This window comes from Capra hircus, chromosome 7 (genome assembly GCF_001704415.2).
Source record: "Capra hircus breed San Clemente chromosome 7, ASM170441v1, whole genome shotgun sequence".
Classification (NCBI taxonomy): Eukaryota; Metazoa; Chordata; class Mammalia; order Artiodactyla; family Bovidae; genus Capra; species Capra hircus.
In genome coordinates this window covers 61050840-61073510 of record NC_030814.1, presented here as the reverse complement: position 1 = coordinate 61073510, position 22671 = coordinate 61050840, and the positions used below count along the sequence as shown (strand labels likewise).

The 22671-nt window shown below is 35.9% G+C and overlaps 1 protein-coding gene and 1 non-coding gene across 9 annotated transcripts in view; one reads left to right on the top strand and one right to left on the bottom strand.

Annotated features, from left to right (window-relative positions):
- FAM13B (family with sequence similarity 13 member B) overlaps nt 1-22671 on the bottom strand; it is a 99310-nt gene that overhangs the window by 22570 nt on the left and 54069 nt on the right. For all 8 annotated transcript variants that reach the window (XM_018050335.1, XM_005682972.3, XM_018050334.1 and 5 more), the window contains 3 exons: nt 9669-9710; nt 8778-8933; nt 6875-7007 (listed from right to left, as the gene is read on the bottom strand). In XM_018050335.1, coding sequence (XP_017905824.1) covers nt 6875-7007; nt 8778-8933; nt 9669-9710 — 331 coding nt within the window. The remainder of the gene's footprint in view (nt 1-6874; nt 7008-8777; nt 8934-9668; nt 9711-22671) is intronic.
- Nucleotides 9251-9323, top strand: TRNAG-UCC. The gene has a single exon. It is a non-coding gene; the product is annotated as a tRNA-Gly (tRNA).

Genomic DNA, 22671 nt, shown 5'->3' with positions numbered 1-22671 from the left:
ATTTCTAATATACTAAATACTAATAGACATACCTAGGTACACAAAGTTTTTTGGGACTCTCAATAATTTTCTAGAGTATACAGAGGTCCTTGGGACCCAAAGTGTATAGAACCACTGATCTATAAATCAGACTTCAACAACCTCCATGCTCTGGAATATAGCTTTACATTCTTAAATATGAGGGTTTCGGGAACCATGAAAAACCATAATACAGATTCAATATTTAAAACAAGCCTTTTTGCTTTACTCCACCAAATTCAAGTCCCAGTTCTTTCCTTCTGATGAAAAACAAGACAAATAACAATCACTTATGTGCCTACCTTATGGTTGTTGTCAGAGAATCAAAAGAAAGAGCTTATAGGAAAAACTATAAAGCTCTATTATAAAGCATACTATTACATGATCAACCCTAACTTAACCTATAATTCTTTTTACTATGAAATAACTGAAATAAAATATGACCACTGATATAACTAATATTCACATATCCTCTACCCAGATTTAGGCAACATAATTCTTAAATAGTGAGAAGTATTAAACAAGATCTCAATTAGGGATAATATAAAAAAATGCAGTGACAGCAGCAAAAGCTGACGGCCCAGCAGTGGAGAAGACAGATGAAATTCAGAGTCGAGTGCAGAACTGTGCTATACACAGTATCTCAGGACAAAGAAAAATAAAAGTTATTAGTCATGTTAGGATACAGCCAGACTTCATTTAACATACAGGGAATATGCAATACTTTCCTTAGAAACTAAAATATACTTCATCACTTAGAAAAATTTTACTTTCTCAGAATTCATTCCAGATAAAATATTCAATCCTTCATACACAAGAAGAAAAAAGCTCTTTTTTTTTAAATATCAGATGACAAAGCAGCCTGTGCTGTCTTCCCTCCCTTCTCCATAAACATCAGAGTCCTCATAAAGGACATCTAAGGCATGCTGGTCTCAATTCAGGAAAGCTAGAGCCCTTTGGTGCAAAAAGGTGGCGGCAATGGCAGCAACAGTGGGAGCAGCAGCTGCAGCACCATCATATTGCCAAGGTGTCAGGGGCTGTCAGGACTTACTGACAGGAGCTAATTAAAGACCAGGAATTTCCTTGGTCTCCATCCATTCCTTAGCCATCCACAACGGATACTTCCACACAGCTTAGTCCTCATCCTTCCATCTCCACTGGCCTAGTTTTGCTCAAGTATGGCAGCTACTTCTTTTAGATAAGCTAACTATCCCTGCTTTATTCTATATATATCATCTGCTTATAAAGAAAACTTACTAAAGCATTTTCAACCACCAGATGGCAGAAATAAAGCTACAGAACTTTAGAATCTAAAGATTTGGATTATCCAGAAAAACTTAAAACTGTAGTCTCCAACTTGATTTTATAGTTGAACAGATATAAAAACACATTGCAGCAAAATTCTGCTGTGCGTTAAGCAGAAAAAAACTTCTTGATTAACAACAACTTTCCATTTAAATGAGCTGCCAACTCTATATTTTTCTGTCAGTTAAATTAAATGTGAAAGGTATGTGCTCAGTCATGTCCAGTTTTTTGCAACCTCGTGGACTGTAACCCACCAGGCTCTTCTGCCCATAGAATTTCCCAGGCAAGAGTACTGGAGTGGGTTGCCATTTCCTCCTCCAGGGGATCTTCCTAACTCAGAGATCAAACGTGTGTCTCTTATGTCTCCTGCATTGACAGGCAGATTCTTTACCACTGTGCCACCTGGGAAGCTCCATCAGTTAGGTTATGGAGACTTAAAAAAATGTTTTAATTGAGGTAGTTTATATACAATATTATATAAGTTTCATATATACATCATAATGATTCAATTTGTAAAGGTTATATAAAAATATATTAAATATTCTTCAATCTAGCCCAATTTCTTTCACTGAATTAATGTGGTCAAAACTGATGAGGTCTCCACAGCAGATGAACCATCAACAAAATGAAAAAATTACCTACAGAATGGCAGAAAATACTTGCAAAATCATGTATTTGGATAAGGAGTTAATCTCCAAAATATATAAAGAACTCATAAAACTCAATAGCAAAACACAAATAATACAATTTCAAAATGGGCAGAACATTTAAATAGACATTTTCCCAAAAACAAAGTACAGATGGCCAACAAGTACATGAAAAGGTGCTCAACATCACTAACCATCAGAAAAATGCAAATCAAACCCACAGTAAGGCACTACCTCACACCCATTAGAATGGCTATCATCAAAAAGACAACACAAAGTAAGTGCCGGTGAGGATGTAGATAAAAAGGAAGCCTCGTGTTTAGGAGATGGAAATGTAAATAGGTACAGCCGCTAAGGAAAATGGTATGGAGGCCCCTCAAAGAATCAAAAATAGAACTGTCATGTTTACTACAATTCCATTTCTGGATATTTATGTGAAGGAAAGAAAAATGCTGCCTCAGAAAGATAGCTGTACCCCCATGTTTACTGCAGGATTATTTACAATAGTCAAGATACAGAAACAACCTAAGTGTCCCTCAATAGATAAACAGCTGAATAATTTTCTACTGTGTGGGTGTGCATACATATAACATACACACACACACACACAAACACATATACACACACACAATGGAATATTATTCAGCCATTAAAAAAAAAAAAAAAACAGCATCCTGCCACTTGCAATAACATGGACAGACCTTGAAGGCATTATGACTAAGCGAAATAAGCTAGACAAAGACAAATACCATATGATCTCACTTTTATGTGGAATTTTAAGATAAAGCCAAACATCTATATAGAAAACATATTTGGTGGTTGCCAGAAGTAAGGGTTGGTAGTGGGGAAAATGGATGAAGGTAGTCAAAAGGTATAAATTTTCCAGTTATAAAATAAATAAGATACAGAACTATAATATAGATCATCATAATTATAGTCAATAATACTATATTGTAACCCTGAAAGCTGTGGAGAGTAGATCTTAAAAGACTCATCACAAGAAAAAAAAATTTAACTGTGTGGTAACAAATACTAATAACTAGACTTGTGATCATTTCACAATATATACATGTACTGAATGTTATGCACTTGAAACTAATGTAATATGTCAACTATACCTCAATTTTTTTAATTTTAAAAGAGAGACTGATTTAAAAAACAACACATTATTGAATGGTTGTTGCCTGTCAGAGGTATTGAATATTTCTGTTTAAAAAAAGAAAGTGGAGTCTCATAACAATTCAAGTCAAATTGACAGCTATTTCTTCCTCTTGGTTGTCTGCTAGAGCTTCCCAAATACTTCTGGCCTTCACTTCTGAAAGGAGGTACTTAAATTCCAGCAATTTCTCAGGGTTCAAAAGACATAAATAATTGCAAATTTGGCAGGGTGCCAGCCATGAAGGTCTGCTAATCCAGAAATCTGATTTTATGAGAAATCTGGGCTTCCCCAGTGGCTAACCAGTAAAGAATTTGCCTATGCTGTGGTAGCCACAGGAGATGTGGGTTCAATCCCTGGGTCAGGAACATCCTCTGCATGGAGACCCACTCCAGTATTCCTGCCTGGAAAATCCCATGGACAGAGGAGCCTGGTAGGCTATAGTCCACAGGGTCTCAAAGAGTCAGATATGGCTGAAGCATCTTGGCACAGCACAATGTAAGAAATTTACTGATAACATCAGATATTTTGATATGAACTCAAATCAGGCTACTGATTTACCGACAGTTTCCACCCTCAAACAATATAAATGACTATACAACTTGTTATAACTAAAAACTTAACACATCAATCTCATCATATCAATACAAAAATCCTTAAGATTTTCTACAGAATTCATTGGTACATTTAAAAAAAATAGTAATTTGCAAAAGACCTGATATTTTATATCTGATAAGAGACTTACTCAAAATAATAACGAACTTTTAAAACTCAGAAAACAACTCGATCAAAAAATGAAAAAGAGACCTGAATTCAGCCAAGATATGCAGATGGTAAAATAAGCATATGAAAAGAAGCTGAACACTATGTCATGAGGAACTGTAAACTGTATCAACGAGGTAACACTAGATACCTATTAGCCATGGCCAAAATCCTAAACACTGGCAAGGAAGTGGAGCAACAGAAACTCTCATTCATGATGAAAGAAAGAGAAACAGCCAAATTTATGCAATCATTTAGTTTATAATAAAATTTATGCAAGCATTTAGCTTATAATAAAGGTGCAGAATTTTTTTTTAAAAAAACCTTGCCATGTAGCTTGTTAAGCATGTTAAGATGCTTATAAAATGTTAATGTTTATCAGGGCTTCCCTGGTGGTCCAGTGGTCCCTGATGGTCCAGATTCAATCCCTGCTCCAAGAAGAGGCTACATGCTTCAGAGCAACTGAGCCCATGAGCCCAGACTCTAGAGTCTGAGAGCCACAACTACTGAGCCCACACATGGCAACTACTGGAGCCTGTGCGCCCTAGGATCCATGCAATGAGAAGCCTACACACCACAACTGGAGAGCAGTCCCTGCTTGCCGTAACTAGAGAAAAGCCTGCACAGCAACAAAGACCCAGTACAGCCAAAAATAAACAAATCAATGAGTCTTTAAAAAAATGTTTTAAGATGTTTAATCAAGATGTAAAGATATTCAAGATTGCCAGGAAAAATATCAACAACCTCAGATATAGAGATACCACTTTAATGGCAGAATGTAAGGAGGATTAAGCAGTCTCTTGATGAAGGTGAGAGGTGAAAAAGATGGCTTAAAACTCAACATTGAAAAAGTGAAGATCACGGCATTCAGTCCCATTGCTTCCTGGCAAATAGATGGAGGAAAAGTAGAAATGGTGACAGATTTCATTTTCTTCAGGTTCAAAATCACTGCAGATGATGACTGCAGCCACAAAATTAAAAGACACTTGCTCCTTTGAAGGAAAGGTATGACAAACCTAGACAGCATATTAAAAAGCAGAGATATCACTTTGCTAATAAAGGTCCATATAGTCAAAGCTATGATTTTTCCAGTAGTCACATACAGATATGAGAAGTGGACAATAAAGAAGGCTGAGCGCTGAAGAATTGATACTTTTGAATTGTGGTGTTAAACAAGACTCTCAACAGTCTCCTTGTGGACTGCAAGGAGATTCAACCAGTCCATCCTAAAGGAAATCAACCCTGAATATTCAGGATATTCAACCAGTCCATCCTAAAGGAAATCAACCCTGAATATTCATTGGAAGAACTGATGCTGAAGGTGAAGCTCCAATACTTTGGCCACCTGATATGAAAAGCCAACTCATCTGAAAAGACCCTGATGCTGGGAAAAGATTGAGGGCAAGAGGAGACGGGGACAACAAAGGATGAGATGATTGAATGACATCACTGACTCAATGGACGTGAATCTGAACAAACTCAGGGAGAGAGTGAAGGACAGGAAGCCTGGTGTGCTGCAGTCTATAGGGTTGTAAAGAGTTGGATACAACTTAGTGACTGAACAACAACAAAGATATTCAACCTTAAGCAGAGCTTCCAGGTACAGGAATCTAAAGTTAAGAGAAAGATCTGGACTAGAGTATAAACTTGGGAGCCTTTAGCTGAGAGACAGTATTTAAAACCATTAGACTAAATGAGATTACCAATGGAGTAAATGAAAATTAGTGACTTGAGTAAACTGGGCCCTGGGCCATACTAAATTTCAGAACACAAAAAGCAATCAGCAAAGGGATACAACAGCCAGTCAAGGAGGAATAAAAACAACAGAGGAGTGAGATATCCTGAAAGCTAAGTGAAGAAAGTGTATCAGTGGAGCAAAGAGACAAGAACAGAATCAATAACCATGAACAGATGAAGAGAGATTAACCTAATATGCCAGTGAAAGAAAGTTAAGAATATTAGTTACATACGAGTCCAATAAAACTAAGTCCAGGAGCAGCTTAAATTCTGTGAAATGTTTCCCACTTCATAAAATAGGTTTGTACTTTTACTTCTTTGGATATTTATAACAATCCTCTAGAATGGGTATTACCTCCCACTTATATAAAGGAAAAAAAAAAAACTCAGAAAAGTTAGGCAACTAGTCAAAGTTATACTGTTATTAAGAGGCAAAGCTAAACACAAATCTTTGACTCCTTAATATATGTATGTTAGCATATGATTTAGAATGAAAACATCCTGAAGAAAATTTCCTCATCTATTAAGTATCTTATTTTAAAAAGTGTTAACAAAACTCTGAAACACGTCTTAGAAAAATGCTTTGTACACTCACTGAAATTATTTTTAAATGTTATTACTAAAAATTGTTGACAGTGAAAATAATTTACTTCTTAAATGATGTTCATGGGTTTTCCATAATTATGAAAAGATTCCATGTTCTTCAGAAATTATCTGGGACATACACGGCTTTTAAAAAGAAAAAAATTCAACCATAAAATCACCAATCACCTCAGGTGACACTGTAATTTGTTTCCTTCTAGAGAAGTATTTAAAAATAAAGTATTCTGCATCTACTTCTATTCAATGATGGTTCCTGATCTCCACTGAAAGAATGTATGTTCTTGGGACTTGGAATCAAGACAAACACATGTACCAGCAAAAACAGTGAACTATGGCTTCTGGTATCAAAGGAACACATGAAGCAATCAGAATTGTAATGTAGTACATACATGGGTCCCCACCCCCTGGGCCACAGTCTATTAGGATCCTGGCCTCTGAGGATTACCTCACAGCAGAGGTGAGAGGCAGGCAGGCAAGCAAGCAATGCTTCATCTGCCACTGCTCTCATTACCACCTGAACCAGCACCCCCCACCAAATCCATGGAAAAACTGTCTTCCGTGAAACTAGTCCCTAGTGCCAAAAAGGTGGCGGACTGTTGATCTAGTACACTTAACACAGAGATTTTTAAGTGTCTACATTTCTTACCTGGTTATTTTCTTCATCCTCAAATACAAAATCTTGCTGCATAGCTTCATTGTCTAAATTAGTGCTAGCCACAGGTTCTGAACAGTCTCTTTTATGTTCACTGGCATTAATAATACCATCAGCAATATCAACCCTAGTAATGAAGATTAAAAAGTCAGATCAGGCCACATGTTGAATATGTAATGCCTTTAAAATAAATAAATAAATAAAAGTAACAATCTGACACTTTTCCTTGTGGTAGAAAACGTATCTTTTTCATAAAGATCCAGTTTATTGTCAAGTTAGATTATAAACAGTTCAAAGTTTATTTCTCTCCATCCATGGGATGTTATAAGAAAGTACCTTATTTATTATCCACTTTGAATATTTTCACAAGCAAATGAATGGCTTTAAAAATAATTTATGTGCCAAAACAGTGATCTCCCTTACAAATGCACATGCTAAATCATAATAATGACCTGTTTGCTGATTAAAACCCAAGTCTAGCACTGGGCAACAGTGCTCAACATCTTTTCAAGTACAACAAGAATAGTTTCCTACTGCAGACTTTTCATCTTACATAATTTAGAATATGTAAAACACTGCAGGTTGTTTATAAAGATGACACCCCAACCAGACAACATGAGAATTCTACCATGAGAATATGAGTTATTTCTATAATAATATCTGAGCATAGACACAGGTTTTCAGGATCTCTAGCTAAGCCAAAAGGGCAAACTCCAAGAAATCTGCTTTTATTATATCCTTTGAAACATTTTTCTACTATTTCTACCATTTAGATACTGCTTCTTTCCTTCATATTCAACTCAAATACTTTCTCTACAGATCCACCTATATAGTTCAAATAATGCCTTCAAAGCATACAAATCAGGACCATCACATCACTGCACGGGCTGGTGGTAATGCCATCCATGCAGATTATATGGCACACCTGTGGTTGTACAATCCGGTATTCCATAAACGTGGTCCCAGCATTGGTATTTATATCTATTAATTTCTCAGTTTCATTCAATATGTGATAGCTAGTCTGGTGTATCTGACACATGTGGCCTTTTAAAAATCTAATTCTTAACACAAAAACAAAATTCTACCTAGTCATCACTTTTTTTTTTTTTTTTTTTTTTTGCCTTCCTATGAATTCTCCAAATTTGGGTAAGTCTTTCTTAAGATCATGATCTATGCTGCCCTATAGATCTGTCCCCAAAACAAAAACTGACCAATGCAAACTATAAAAATCATCTGTGGACTCAGAAGAAAGCACCTCTAGGGCTGAGGTAACAGGAAAGGATATGAAGCCTTCATCACTTAAAGATAACAAGTCAGATGAAGAGTGGAGTAACATCACACACCACACAGTACATGGGGTACTTTTAACTTGCACAAATCCAATTATTAACAGCTTATCTAAAACAACAGAGTGTAGGGAAGGCAAAGCCTGGAGACAGGATAACAAGTTAAATAGCAAAGGATGATTCCATTCACCAAGTCATTCAATGACCATGTGCACTAGGAGTGATGTCCATCTGCTGTCCCAGTACCTACCTATCTAGAAAACTACATGCCATGGTGTGACCATCTGGAAAACAGAATATAGGTCTACTCTTTTTAAAGTTATTTTTCACATAACATAGATCCTAAAAGTAATTATGTCTGCTACTTCATCTGGTGTTCAGACTTTGCTGGACTCAATGTCTACTATCTTAACAGAAGACTTCTGAGATTTTTAATGTGAAAAAGTATATACAATTTATAAGGAAGTATATACAAAGTCACTTTTCACACTGACTTTCAGAAATGGTCAAGTAAGATCAGACACTATCATTGAAGAAAAAAGTGTTTTTTAAAAGGTGAAACAATTTTATAATTCAATAAAAAATAGTCAAATGTTTTAAAAGTTTCTTACTGGTTATTAGATCCTTCCCCATCACAATTAACACTTCCTGCTTCATTATTACACACGAGACTTTGCTGCTGTAAGTTCTTAAGATCATGATCTATGCTGCTCTGCAGATCAAAAAGGTGCTGTTCCACAGCTGCTCTAATTGTTCTTTCTAAAATGCTATAAAACAGAACACATTTTAGTGAGAAGCAGTCACCCTAACTAGATTATTTGGTCATATAAACACAAACTTTAAAATGTACAACCAGTTAAAAAAAATATACAGTGGTATTCAAATGAATAGGCTAGAGTGGAAAAAGAAATACAGAAAAGGAATACATGATAATTGCTTAAATTTTAAAGTGAAATTTGCCCAAATAGACATTACACAAATCAATCATGTCAATATTACTACTGACGCAGGAATGATCACTTGTCCCAGTAATTCATTCCCCCCTATGACATAAAAAGCCATTTAAAAAGACTTCTCAGGGAATTCCCCAGTGGTCCAGTGGTTAGGACTCTGCATTTCCACTGCAGGGGGCACAGGTTCAATCCCTGGTTGGAGAACTAAGATTCCACATGCCATGCACCATAGCCAACATAAATAAAGCCATTTGGGGGGAAGCGGGTGGGGCACGGAACCTTTGCTAAAAAAAAGCTCTATTGGCGTTGTTCAGTCATTTCAGAAGATTAAAAAAAAATCATCTGAAAAAAGTTCATCTTTGTATATCAGTGCAATGCATTCCTTCTTCATTTCTTCTGACTAAAGTACATAAAATACTAACCAGTTTCACTACATTATGTACAATCTCTCCTCTAAAGCATTTACAATAAATACGTGCTTTTAATTTCTATAGCTTATTAATATTTTTAAAAGCTTTTTTAGCTGTTTTCTATAAGTATACTACTTACTCTGCAGAGGCTGGTAAGATGCTGATGGGTGATGTATGGGCACTGTAATCAAAGAAAAAAATTAGCTGTAAAATTTTCAATACTTAATGAATAAAAAATGTGGTTAAAAAAAAAAACTTCACATTTACACTACCTTGATACACCCAGGAAAGCATGCACTTTTATTTTTCTAATTTTCCAAAGAAACTCTTTTTCACAGAAGACCCTTAAAATACTTATTGTCTGTGTGTGTTGGTTCATCTGTGTTGGGGGGCAGGGGGGGAGGGAGGGGAGGGGCATGCAACTACTTCATCTGGTGCTTACCTGGAAGAACACTAACCAATTCTAAGCCTGAAGGGAAAAAAAAACTGACTTCTGGGCCAAACAAAAGTATCCACCTAGGACAGTGTGGAGGCCTCAATGCTGGCCTGTGCTCCATGCCAAAAGTAATAGTACAAACTACTGCTCAGAGGATATTCTCAAGCTACAAAATGAAAAGGCAAATTAGAAACAAAAATTCAGGCCACATCATTCACTGTGCTGGTAAGAGATCTTCCTTAGCAAATTTTATACCACAGTATCTACTGATACCTATAAAAACATAGATAATAGACTCATTTTTACCACAGCTATCAAACATACAACTTAAAACTCACAATGATATATATATATACTACTAAAATACTGAAAATTAAAGTGTAGGTAAGGATGTGAAGCAAACAGAACATTCACATAATGCTCATGGGAATGTAAAATGTTCCATCCACCCTGGAAGCCAGTTGGGCAGCTTTCTTATAAAACCTACTATGTACACAATAACCCAAAACCTATGGGACTCAGTAAAAGCAGTGCTAAGGGGAAGGTTCATAGCAATACAAGCTTACCTCAAGAAACAAGAGAAAAGTCAAATAAATAACCTAACTCTACACCTGAAGCAACTAGAAAAGGAAGAAATGAAGAACCCCACGGTTAGTAGAAGGAAAGAAATCAAAAAATTAGGGCAGGAATAAATGAAAAAGAAACAAAGGAGACCATAGTAAAAATCAACAAAGCTCAAAGCTGGTTCTTTGAGAAGATAAATAAACCATTAGCCAGACTCATCAAGAAAAAAAGGAAGAAGAATCAAATCAACAAAATTAGAAATGAAAATGGAGAAATCACAACAGACAACACAGAAATACAAAGGATCATAAGAGACTACTATCAGCAACTATATGCCAATAAAATGGGCAACCTGGAAGAAATGGACAATTCCTAGAAAAGTATAACTTTCCAAAACTGAACCAGGAAGAAATAGAAAATCTTAACAAACCCATCACAAGCACAGAAATCAAAACTGTAATCAGGAAATCTTCCAGCAAACAAAAGCCCAAGACCAGAGAGCTTCACAGCTGCATTCTAACAAAAATTTAAAGAAGAGCTAACACCTATCCTACTCAAACTCTTCCAGAAAATGGCAGAGGAAGGTAAACTTCCAAACTCATTTTATGAGGCCAACATCAACCTAATACCAACACCAGACAAAGATGCTACAAAAAAAGAAAACTACAAGCCAATATCACTGATGAACACAGATGCAAAAATCCTTAACAAAATTCTAGCAAACAGAATCCAACAACATATTAAAAAGATCATACATCACAACCAAGTGGGCTTTACCCAGGGATGCAAGAATTCTTTAATATCTGCAAACTGATCAATGTGATACACCACATTAACAAACTGAAAGATAAAAACTATATCATTATCTCAATAGATGCAGAGAAATCCTTTGACAAAATTCAACATCCATTTATGATAAAAACCCTCCAGAAAGCAGGAATAGAAGGAACATACCTCAACATAATAGAAGCCATATATGATAAACCCACAGCAAACATTATCCTCAAAGGTGAAAAACTGAAAGCATTTCCCCTAAAGTCAGGAACAAGACAAGGGTGCCCAATCTCACCACTACTACTCAACACAGTTTTGGAAGTTTTAGCCACAGAAATCAGAGAAGAAAAAGAAATAAAAGGAATCTAGATTGGAAAAGAAGAACTAAAACTCTCACTGTTTGCAGATGACATGATCCTTTACATAGAAAACCCTAAAGACTCGACCAGAAAATTACTAGAGCTAATCAATGAATATAGTAAAGTCGCAGGATATAAAATTAACACACAGAAATCCCTTGCATTCCTATACACTAACAATGAGAAGACAGAAAGAGAAATTAAGGAAACAATTCCATTCACCACTGCAATGAAAAGAATAAAATATTTAGGAATAAACCTACCTAAACAAAAGACCTATATATAGAAAACTATAAAACACTGATGAAAGAAATCAAAAAGGACACAAATAAATGGAGAAATATACCATGTTCATGGATCAGAAGAATCAATATAGTGAAAATGAGTATACTACCCAAAGCAATCTATAGATTCAACGCAATCCCTATCAAGCTACCAATGGTATTTTTCACAGAACTAGAACAAATAATTTCACAATTTGTATGGAAATACAAAAAACCTCGAATAGCCAAAGCAATCTTGAGAAAGAAGAATGGAACTGGAGGAATCAACCTGCCTATTCTATACATATATAGTTTATGTACATACTATACTATGCCTATACAACCAAACTATACTACAAAGCTACAGTAATCAAGACAGTATGGTACTGGCACAAAGACAGAAATACAGATCAATGGAACAAAACAGAAAGCCCAGAGATAAATCCACGCACCTACAGACACCTTATCTTTGACAAAAGAGGCAAGAATATACAATGGGGAAAAGACAATCTCTTTAACAACTGGTGCTGGGAAAACTGGTCAACCACTTGTAAAAGAATGAAACTAGAACTCTTTCTCACACCATACACAAAAATAAACTTAAAATGGATTAAAGATCTAAATGTAAGACCAAAAACTATAAAACTCCTAGAGGAAAACATAAGCAAAACACTCTCTGACATAAATCACAGCAGGATCTTCTATGACCCACCTCCCAGAGTAATGGAAATAAAAGCAAAAATAAACAAATGGGACCTAATCAAACTTAAAAGCTTTTGCACAACAAAGGAAACTATAAGCAAGGTGAAAAGACAGCCTTCTGAATGGGAGAAAATAATAGCAAATGAAGCAACGGACAAAGAATTAATCTCAAAAATATACAAGCAGCTCATGTAGCTCAATTCCAGAAAAATAAATGATCCAATCAAAAAATGGGCCAAAGAACTAAATAGACATTTCTCCAAAGAAGACATACACATGGCTAACAAACACATGAAAAGATGCTCAACATCGCTCGTTATCAGAGAAATGCAAATCAAAACCACAATGAGGTACCATTTCATGCCAGTCAGAATGGCTGCGATCCAAAAGTCTACAAGCAATAAATGCTGGAGAGGGTGTGGAGAAAAGGGAACCCTCTTATACTGTTGGTGGGAATGCAAACTAGTATAGCCACTATGGAGAACAGTGTGGAGATTCCTTAAAAACTGGAAATAGAATTGCCTTATCACCCAGCAATCACACTGCTGGGCATACACACCAAAGAAACCAGAATTGAAAGAGACACGTGTACCCTAATGTTCATCGCAGTGCTGTTTAAAATAGCCAGGACATGGAAGCAACCTAGATGTCCATCAGCAGATGAATGGATAAGAAAGCTGTGGTACATATACACAATGGAGTATTACTCAGCCATTAAAAAGAATGCATGTTCTAATGAGGTGGATGAAACTGGAGCCTACTATACAGAGTGAAGTAAGCCAGAAAGAAAAGCACCAATACAGTATACTAACGTATATATATGGAATTTAGAAAGATGGGAACGATAACCCTGTATGCGAGACAGCAAAAGAGACACAGATGTATAGAATAGTCTTTTGGACTCTGTAAGAGAGGGAGAGGGTGGGATAATTTGGGAGAATGGCATTGAAATATGTATGATATCACATAAGAAACGAATCGCCAGTCCAGGTTCAATGCATGATACAGGATGCTTGGGGCTGGTGCACTGGGATGACTCAGAGGGATGGTACGGGGAGGGAGGTGGGATGGGGGTTCAGGATGGGGAGCACGTGTATACCCGTGGCCGATTCATGTTGATGTATGGCAAACCAATACAATATTGTAAAGTAATTAATCTCCAATTAAAATAAATACATTTAATAAATTTAAAAAAAAAGATTTTCTACCTTAAAAAGAAAAAAGAACAGTCTTTTGGACTCTGTGGGAGAAGGCCAGGGTGGGATCACTTGAGAGGGTAGCATTGAAACGTGTATATTATCATATTGTGAGATGGATCGCCGGTCCACGTTCAATGCATGAGACAGGGTGCTCAAGGCTGGTACACGTGGATGACCCTGGGGGATGGGATGGGGAGGGAAGTGGGAGGTTCTGGATGGGGAACACTTGCACGCCTGTGGCTGGCTGATTCATGTCAATGTTTGGCAAAAACCACTACAATATTGTAAAGTAATTAGCCTCCAATTAAAATTAATTAATTAACTAAAAAAACAAAAAACCACCTACTATGTGACCCAGCAATTGTACTTTTGGGTATTTACTCAAAAGAAATGAAAGTTTAAGTCCACACAAAGACTTCTACAAGCATAGCAGCTTTATTCAAAAGAGCCAAAAATAGTCATCAGTCCCACTATAGGTTGATTGTATAAACAACCTATAGGTAAATGCATAAACAAAGTGTGGAATATCCCTACAATGGAATATACTTGGAATTTTTTTTAATTCTAGTCTTGAATGACTGACACATGCATTAACATGAATCCCAAAAAACATTATACAAAGCAAAAAGAGGCAGACACAAGAGTACCTACTCTATGAGATTCCATTTGTCTGAAATTCTAAAACAGGCAAAATTCATCTATGTAGTGACAGAATGCAGATCAGTGATAGAATGCAGATCTTGCCTGGGGCCAGAAATTGCAGGGAGCAGGGGAGAGTTATTATAAAGAAGCAAGGGAAGAGACAGAAACAGTCTCTATCTTGAATGCTATGGCTGTTAATCGATACATCAATGACACATACGGTAAAGAATCTGCCTACAAAGCAAAAGATCCGGGCTTGATCCCTGGGTCAAGAAGATCCAAGATCCAAGATCCTCTGGTGAAGGGAATGGCTACTTCTTGCCTGGAGAATTCCACGGACAGAGGAGTCTGGTGAGCTACAGTTCACGGGATCACAAAGAGTCAGACATGACTGAGCGACTATCAGGACTTAAAAAATGACTACATTTTATTGTGTGAAAAATACATCTCAGTAAAGTCAATTTTCTAAAGAAAAAAGTCAATAAGAGGAAAAAAAAACTAATGTACAATAATCAAAGTTAGATAGTGGCTACTGTGAGAGAAGAGAGAGATTGGTAGCACTTGAGAAGGGACAGAAGCAAGAATCCATGCTATGATTATACAAGTTGAGTTTATTCTGGTAATTCAATGACCTTATGATTTGCGAACTTTTCTGTATGCATGTGATTCCTTAATGAAAAGAATCATTTTTAAAAGTAAATTTAAATGAGTTTTATGAAATACTCTGTAAAATGTGCCAACACAAACTCTAACCAACATGAGGAAGAAAGAAGGTCTATCAGGTTAATATTATCAGGAATGTCTGTAGGAAACGAAATGACCACCACTTACCATTCATCCAATAATCTTCATGTTTCCCTTAAACACATCAGTAGCAAATAGCACAAATGCTTTATCAGACAACACTAACCATCCTGGTTTGGCACACATAACCTCTCTAGTTTAAAAAAAGGTTTTTTTTAACTGCCAATATTATGCTACTTTTCATGAATGAATTCAGTTCAGTTCAGTTATCAGCCATGTCTGACTCTTTGTGACCCCATGGACTACAGCACACCAGGCTTTCCTGTTCTTCGCCATCTCCCGGACCCTGTTCAAACTCATGTCCATCGAGTGAGTGATGCCATCCAACCACCTCATCCTCTGTCGTCCCCTTCTTCTCCTGCCTTCAATCTTGCCCAGCATCAGGGTCTTTTCTAATGAGACTTCACATTAGGTGGCCAAAGTACTGGAGTTTCAGCATCAGTCCTTCCAATGAATATTCAGGGTTGTTCCCCTTTAGCATTGATTGGAAGGGACTCTCAAGAGTTTTCTCCAACATCACAGTTCAAAAGAATCAATTCTTCGGTGCTCAGCCTTCTTTATGGTACAACTCTCATATTACATTTCGAGTACATGATTACTAGAAAAACCATAGCTTTGACTAGACAGACCTTTGTTGGCAAAGTAATATCTCTGCTTTTTAATATGCTGCCTAGGTTTGTCATAGGTCTTCTTCCAAGGAGCAAGTGTCTTTTAATTTTATGGCTGCAGTCACCATCTGCAGTGATTCTGGAGCCCCCAAAATTAAAGTCTCTCACTGTTTCCACATCAATTTGCCATGAAGTGATGGGATCAGATGCCATGATCTTCGTTTTTTTAATGTTCAGTTTTAAGCCAGCTTTTTCACTCTCCTCTTTCACTTTCATTAAGAGGCTCTTCAGTTCCTCTTCACTTTCTGCCATAAGGGCGGTGTCACCTGCATATCTGAGGTTATTCTTATTTCTCCTGGCAATCTTGATTCCAGATTATGCTTCTTCCAGCCCAGCATTTCACATGATGTACTCTGCATATAAATTAAATATGAACAGTGACATTGTACAGCCTTGACGTACTCCTTTTCCAATTTTGAACCAGCCCACTGTTTCATGTCCAGTTCTAACTACTGCTTCTTGACCTGTATACAGATTTCTCAGAAGGCAGGTAAGGTGGACTGGTATTCTCATCTCTTTCAGAATTTTCCTGTTTGCTGTGATCTACACCGTCAAAGGCTTTCACATAGTCAATAAAACAGAAGTAAATGCTTTTCTGGAACTCTCTTGCTTTTTCAATGATCCAGTAGATGTTGGCAACTTGATCTCTGGTTCCTCTGCCTTTTTTAAATCCAGCTTGAACATCTCGAAGCTCTTGGTTCACGTATTGTTGAAGCCTGGCTTGGAGAATTTTGAGCATTACTTTACTAGTATGTGAGATGAATGCAACTGTGTCGTAGTTTGAACATTCTTTCGCATTGCCTTTCTTTCGGATTGGAACGAAAACTGACCTTTTCCAGTCCTGTGGCCACTGCTGAGTTTTCCAAATTTGCTGCCATATTGAGTGCAGCACTGTCACAGCATCATCTTTTAGGATTTGAAATAGCTCAACCAGAATTCCTTCACCTCCACTAGCTTTGTTCATAGTGATGCTTCCTAAGGCCCACTTGACTTCACATTCCAGGATGTCTGGCTCTAGATGAGTGATCACACCATCATGGTTATTTGGGTCATGAAGATCTTTTTTATATAGTTCTTCTGTGTATTCTTGCCACCTCTTAATGTCTTCTGCTTCTGTTAGGTCCATACCATTTCTGTCCTTTACCGAGCCCATCTTTGCATGAAATGTTCCCTTGGTATCTCTAATTTTCTTGAAGAGATTTCTACTCTTTCCCATTCTATTGTTTTCCTCTATTTCTTTGCATTGGTCACTTATAGGAAGACTTTCTTATCTCTCCTTGATATTCTTTGGAACTCTGCATTCAGATGGGTATATCTTCCCTTTTCTCCTTTCCCTTTCACTTTTCTTTTCTCAGCTAATTGTAAGGCCTCCTCAGACAACTTTTTGCCTTTTTGCATTTCTTTTTCTTGGGGATGGTTTTGGTCTCTGCCTCCTGTACAGTGTCATGAACCTTCATCCATTATTCTTTAGGCACTCTATGTCTATCAGGTCTAATCCCTTGAATCTATTATTCATGAATGAATTATTTCTAGCAAAATGCTTTCATGCAGATACCCTCAAGTAAAGTACCTGGGGTTTTTTTTATATTTAAATGAAATAATTTCATCATTTTCATTTCTGAAATCAGGAAAAGCTGGGCTGGGGGGCAGGAATCACATATATGTGCACAAAGAACAGTGTATCCATCAGTTTCTTCCTAGCAGTTTCAGATGAGCTAAAAGTTAGCGACTTTTGCAAAAAAAAAAAAAAAAGGGAAATCAAGCTTTCCCCAAAGAGTGTTTAAACGTCAACTAGGATATCAGATACTTTTCTGATATTCCACTACAATGTGTTGATTTTTCATTGATTTTGAGTTGCTGTTTCATTATAAAAGTTAAATCTGGTATATTTTCCTCAGTAAGATGAGCAGTCTCTAAGTTTAGTAAATTTTTGACCTATTTAGAAACATTCATTTTACTTTTAATATCTGTTATCCGCTGACATGTTGATGTATGTTGATGTAAAGAAAACTTATAAATCTAACATCATTCTTGTTGCCATTTAATTTGTGATTTCTGGTGAGCTCCTTCTTTATCTTACAACAAATTCTCAAAAAGTTCTAATTCTCAACTACTTACTCCATCAATCTGTTACTAAAGCATTGTGCCATGTTTTAATTTTTCATAGGGCTTACATTCCTGTATTTTTCCAAATTTGCCATTGTTAGCTAGCTACTCATCCTCCCAGAAAGATTTTCTTCCTCTTTTTTATTAAGTCAGGTTATCAGTGGAATACTAGTGGATATGTGCACAACAGACACTTCACAAAGAATCAAATCAAATAAAAGATAACTAGTCACTAAATAAAATATCACTAATCATCAGGGAAATGCAAATCAAAACCACAAAGAGAAACCTCATACCTGTCAGTATGGCTATCTTCAAAAAGAATACAAATTAATTATCCTTCACTAAAAAATAATTTACAAAACAAGAATACAAATTAACAAATGTTGGTGAGGATGTGGAGAAAAAGGAACCCAAGTATACTATTAGGGCTTCCCTGGTGGCTCAGCAGTAAAGAATCTGCCTGTCAATGCAGGAGATGTGGGTTCGATTGCTGTGTTGGGAAGATCCTCTGAAGAAGGAAATGGCAACCCACTGGAATATTCCTGCCTGGGAAATCCCATAGACAGAGGAGCCTGGCAGGATACAGTCTATGAGAATGCAAAAGAGTTGGACACAACTAAGTGATTAAGCAACAATAGCACACTGCTGGTGGGAATGTAAATTGGTACAGCCACTATGGAAAACAGTATGGAGGCTTCCAAAAAAACTAAAAGTCAGAACTACCATATGACCCAGCAATTCCACTCCTGGGTACATATCCAAAAAAAAAAACAACCCATTAATCTTAAAAGATACACGAACCCCAATATTCATAATAGCATTATCTACAATTGCCAAGATATGGAAGAAACCTAAAGGTTCATGAACAGATGAATGGCTAAAGAAGACGTGATACATGTATACATACATACACACATATATATAATGGAATCCTACTTAGCCATAAAAAAAGAACAGAATTTTGTCATTTGCAGCACATGGATAGATTAGGAGGGCATTATGCTAAGTGAAATAAGTCATACTGACAAAGACAAATACTATTATGATAACACTTATATGTGGAATATAAAATATAACACAAAAGAATATATAAAATAAAAACAGACTCACAGACAGAACAAACTTATGGTTATGAAAGGGGAGAGGGAGAGAACGGAGGGATAAATTAGGAGTATGGGATTAACAGATATACAACCCTACATATAAAACAGACAACAAGGATTTACTGTATAGCACAGAGAACTATATTCAATATCTTGTAATAACCAGGAAAAAATCTGGACAAAAATATATATACATATAACTGAATCACTTTGCTGTACACTTGAAACACCATATTATAAATCAACTATATGTCAATAAAAAAACTTTTTAAAATTTTACTATATTTGCATTTTTAAGAAATATCAGCAAATAAATATATAAAATGGAATAGGCTACACAAAGTCAATGTATCATGTTTAAACTACTAATGTTCATAAAATTTGGAAACATGAGAAAGTACATAAATTATGTGTGCAATCATGTATCAAAATACTTATATTTAATAAATGCTTTTATAATTATAATTATTTATAATTATACACATACACTAATAAAAGATTAAACTAGAATATGGAAGCTTTCTTACTACCCCTTAAACAGGGATATAATCCATGCACCTCTTATATCAGACTCTCCTGAAGTGACAATGTTATTTTACTGGAGATTTGGACCCTATTCTAGACTTCAAATAACCACAAAACCAAAGTAAATAAGATAGTATAGTACTGGCACAAGAACAGACATATGGAATAGAAACAGACCCATGCCTGATTTAGAACAAAGGTGCCACTACAGAAAGCAGGGAAAACACACTTTTCAGAAATGAGTACTGCAACAATTTGGTGTCTAGAATGACAAAGGTGACATGGCGTCTGTCACACACTGCAGACAAATCAATCCCAGGAAGATTTCAGACCTAAACAAGGAAGGTGACAGATACAACTTCTACAAGATAGGAGTATATAGCTAGGAAGAGACTTCTTAAACAGGGCACAGAAAGCATTCACTACAAAGGGAAAAGAATGGATAAAGAAGATGCGGTACATGTATACATGCATACACACACATATATATAATGGAATCCTACTTAGCCATAAAATAAAGAACAGAATTCTGCCAGAATTTTTTATCTACAATTGTAATTGGGAATTATTCATCAGAAGGCACAATATGAGAAGGAAAAGGTATAACACAATGAGAAAAATACAACACTTATTTTTTAAGGGCTCCTAAAAAGGGCTCCTTTTTCAGTAAGAAAGAAAACCCAATAAAAAACAGGAAACAGACATGACCAGGCACCTCACAAATATGAAAAGGGGATTAATCTTATTAAAATGACAATGAAATACTCAATGTGAAGAAATGGGAATGTTCACACACTGTTAATGAGAATGTGAACTGGAGAAGCACCATGAAAAACAATTCAGCAATAGTTACTCAAATTTAGAGACACTGAATGTGCATGCATGTGAGTACCAGAAGACGTGTACAACAATGTACATAGCATGTTACTCACAATTGTCAAAATTAAAAATAATCTAATTGCCCAGCAACAGTAAATTGAATCACTGTGGTGTAATCATATAATAGAATACTTTACAGTAATGAAATGAATAAACCACAGTGACATGTGACCACATAGAGAAATCTCTCATAAAATGTTCAGTGAAGAGGCTGAATCGAGAAAACATATATAGCAAGACATAATTTTCATGAAGCTCCAAAATATATAAAAAAGTGATTGCCATAAAAGTAAGGCGATCAGGATTGTGAGAGCTATTGGGGTGCTTTCAGTGTTTTTTTCCAACTCTAGAATATTTGAATACTTGCTTTTTACATATACATTTGTTTTACACCCATTTCTGTAAGTTTGATTTCTTTCTCAGTTAAAAAAAAAAAGAAAGCTTTAAGAAAGGAGATTCCTCACTTCCTCTCCAAACCTGAGGTAGGATCTCAGAGTTCACATTTTTAAGAAGCATCAGTGATGATTCTTATCCATACTAATAAATATGAGAAACACTGGCCAAGAGCTATCTAGGCTCCCAAAAGATTAAACTTTAATCGTATTTTCTACCTATCCAAAGAAGTCAAACAGAAGAAAAGTTCTAATGGTCTTAAATTTGGAGGGTAGTCAAAGGATCTGATCTTTCAGTTTCCTATCCTTTTTAAAAATGCTATTGGAATTAAAATATAAGTAAAAATATCCATCAGCAAGCCAGATTATTAGAATGAAAGTAAAGATTTTTTGGCCCTGAAGAACAGGCTAGAACAATCAAATAAATAGCTATTTTCAATAGGAATCTTTTCCCTACGCCAAAAAGCTACAGTAAACAAATCAAATACATAGATTTTGTACTGAATGAGTCAGATTGAGGCTACAAAGTTGACTGTAAAACTGTTCTCAAAATTCCTGAAGGGCAAAAGACTGACTTAGTTTTCATATTTTGAAGAATTTAATTATTCTTTATTTTCATATTTTTGCCACATTCTGTGGGGAATAAAGCACTTATGTACAAACCAAAGCTAATACAAACCTATGGCTAAAAAAAAAAAGATTTATCAATATGGCTATGCATCTGCAGCAGAAGCAAAATAATGTTAAGTAGGTGAATTCTGATTAATAAAGATATACAAAGAATAAATGCTGACAAATTCAAGGTCAAGTTACTCAGGTACTATAGCCAGATGCCATAAAGACCACTTAAAAATCTCTTTTCACTAAACCACCAGACAAGGAATATCAGACAAAAAGGACAAACAATAAATCACAAGGGTCACATGTTATTTCAGGCTACAACTAAGTGTAACGCTGAAGACTGTAGTGATTCTCTGACCTTTTTCTCCCTTCTGCTATGAACTCTATTTTAAAATCTGCCTAGAAACGCAGAACCTTCTTGAGAATATAAAATCAATCTTGCAGCCATTTATTCCAATTATTAATTTTTATAATCAAATACAATTATCATAGGGAACTACTACTATTTTAATTTCCCAACTGTAAATATTTAATATTACAAATAATACTTCAATAAAAGTATTAAAGCTCTGTTTCAATTAAATCTGATAAAAGATCACTTTACCTGTGTAACAGAGCCTTGCAAGCCATTCTGAACACTGTGGCATCTCCTAACAAAAACATCAAGTAAAGCGACTTCAAATACCATAAACGATGGTGATGGGCTTACAAAAATTGCTGAGCAATCAGAGCTGCAGTCTAAACGGAAGCAGGCTGCAACATGAGGTCACTACTGACAAGGACCCAATCAACAGTCCACAAATTTTTTCCCAAGTACTATGCAACTCGGTGGGAGGTAGGGAAAGGGGGACAAAATTCTGAATCTGGCTTATTGTATAAAAATATTTAAGCATAACCTACTATAAAGCAGGGGGAAAAGTCTTTTTGTTTTCATTAATCACTACTATATCAAGAGCTATAAATTATGTACAAATATGACATTGCTAAAACAGATGAACGATAGAGAACTATTACTACTCATTATCCAAATCAGAAAGGCATTAATGGTTAATTTTCACAATCTAAAATTAGGATGATTTCCAGATAATTTATGCCAGAGCCC